At 41.0% G+C, this 1861-nt stretch overlaps 1 protein-coding gene across 1 annotated transcript; it reads left to right on the top strand.

Annotated features, from left to right (window-relative positions):
• Positions 1 to 1053: 1053 nt before the first annotated feature.
• LOC146733883 (uncharacterized) lies at positions 1054 to 1563 on the top strand. Its single transcript, XM_085490798.1, has one exon. It carries the CDS (start codon positions 1054 to 1056, stop codon positions 1561 to 1563), a length of 510 nt encoding a protein of 169 aa, XP_085346924.1.
• The last annotated feature ends 298 nt before the right edge of the window (positions 1564 to 1861 follow it).

Below are 1861 nucleotides of genomic sequence, written 5' to 3'. Positions count from 1 at the left end.
ACTAAAGGCTCTTGGACAGGACGAATCTCACTACGAAAAGCTATTGATGATACCGTTTTTACTCAAGCAACTGCCAGTTCAATTTCAACGACAACTTACTCGAGCCAACACGGATGACACGTGAACTTTGGCAATGCTCAGCAAAGCCAATTATGCTACATGAAATCAAAGCTGTCAACATTGGATCAGACGACGTTGCAGATAGTGATCTCTACCCATCATCTGTTGCTGCCTTCAACACCAACAGTCAGTATCCTCAGTCATAACAAGCAGCTGGTACCCATGGTAACTATTAATGCAATTCACATGTCTCTAACAAAATAAAATATACTGCTAATGCCAGAACACACACTGCACAAAACAATGCTAAATCACAACAGTATACACCCAGATCACCACATTGCACTTACTGTAATGGTAAACATTATACCACAGACTGTCGTACCATAGCAACACGCATAGATCGTTTAAAATTTATTCATGATAACAAGCTCTGTTTTAATTGTTTAGGTCATCATCTTTTGTGAGAATGTCGCTCCCGTTGGACTTGTCGCACATGCAAAGGCAAGCATCACACTTCAATTCACTCGACTATTTCGACAGACACGCAGCAAAATAAATCAAGAGATACACACATAAATTTTGCGCATGTATCAAATCACTCTCCCAAGCGACCATTTCTCAATGGGTGGTCAAATACAGACCCACCACCGCATGTCTTGCTGAAAACTGCACGAATCACCACGCTTGGCAATGGTATTTCTCGGGTCGCTACAGTCCTTTTTGATGAGAAGGCTGATAGGAGTTTTGTGACAACAAAGTTTGCAAGTTCGATAAATGCAAACCCCAATTACGTGGAAACCCTCAATCTGAAATCAATTTCCAATCCGAAAACAGGGTATAAAACGATACCTCGTACCACCGTCGGTCTTCTACAGATAAACGGTATAAAGAGCGCAATCGACTTGCTCATGGTTGATGAAATTTCCAATAATTTAGATAACAATCTCATGTACGATTTACGCAATACACCCACTTTCTCACGACACTAACATGACTGTGAATGTATTGATTGGTGCTGACCATTATTGGGACTATGTTGGATCCCACATCATTAGAGGTTGCAGTCCTGTCGCAGTTTCTTCCGCTTTCGGCTATCTCTTATCAGGACCTATTCCTTCAACTAGACGGAGTGGAAGAAATATCCAGACATTTCATATATCCAGTGTGAAAATCCCAGACACTGAACTCGATAGTTTAGTCACCTCGTTTTGGGATTTAGAGATAGTTGGTGTCATTAATACAATCAAGTCAAGCGAACTCAAAGTAGCACAAAATGAACAATACACACAATATATTGATCATTGCCTCACCATCGAAGATGGAAGATACACAGCCAAATTACCTTGGAAACCGGATCACCCTACCCTACATACCAAGTATCAAGCAGCAAATACTCTCACCAGAAAAATGATCGCCAAGCTACCAGACAATCTTGTCAAAGTTTATGACAAAATTATCAATGATCAGTTGCATAGAGGTTTCATTGAGAGTCACCGATGATATTACAGACATCGGACACTACTTACCACATCGCTCAGTCAAGAAGGACAGCGAGTCTACTCTAATTAGAATAGTGTACGACTGTTCAGCAACTACTGGCAAGGACCAGTCCAGCCTCAATCAGTGTTTAGATACAGGACAGTATTTTTCGCGCAGAAGAAATCAAGACAAGACGCGGAATGACCAACCAAGACATTTCATGTTTATATCCGCTAGAGATATCAACACACTCTGCGAGCAGCAAGCAATCTGATGAAGAAATATCAACGGACATATCTGCAACATCATTGATCAATTC

This window comes from Saccoglossus kowalevskii, chromosome 15 (assembly GCF_978046115.1).
Source record: "Saccoglossus kowalevskii chromosome 15, keSacKowa6.1, whole genome shotgun sequence".
NCBI lineage: Eukaryota > Metazoa > Hemichordata > Enteropneusta > Harrimaniidae > Saccoglossus > Saccoglossus kowalevskii.
This window is presented reverse-complemented; position numbering and strand designations above follow the sequence as displayed.

Coding starts and splice junctions, on each gene's coding strand:
- LOC146733883 (XM_085490798.1), top strand. CDS start 1,054: ATGACTGTGAATGTATTGATTGGTGCTGACCATTATTGGGACTATGTT.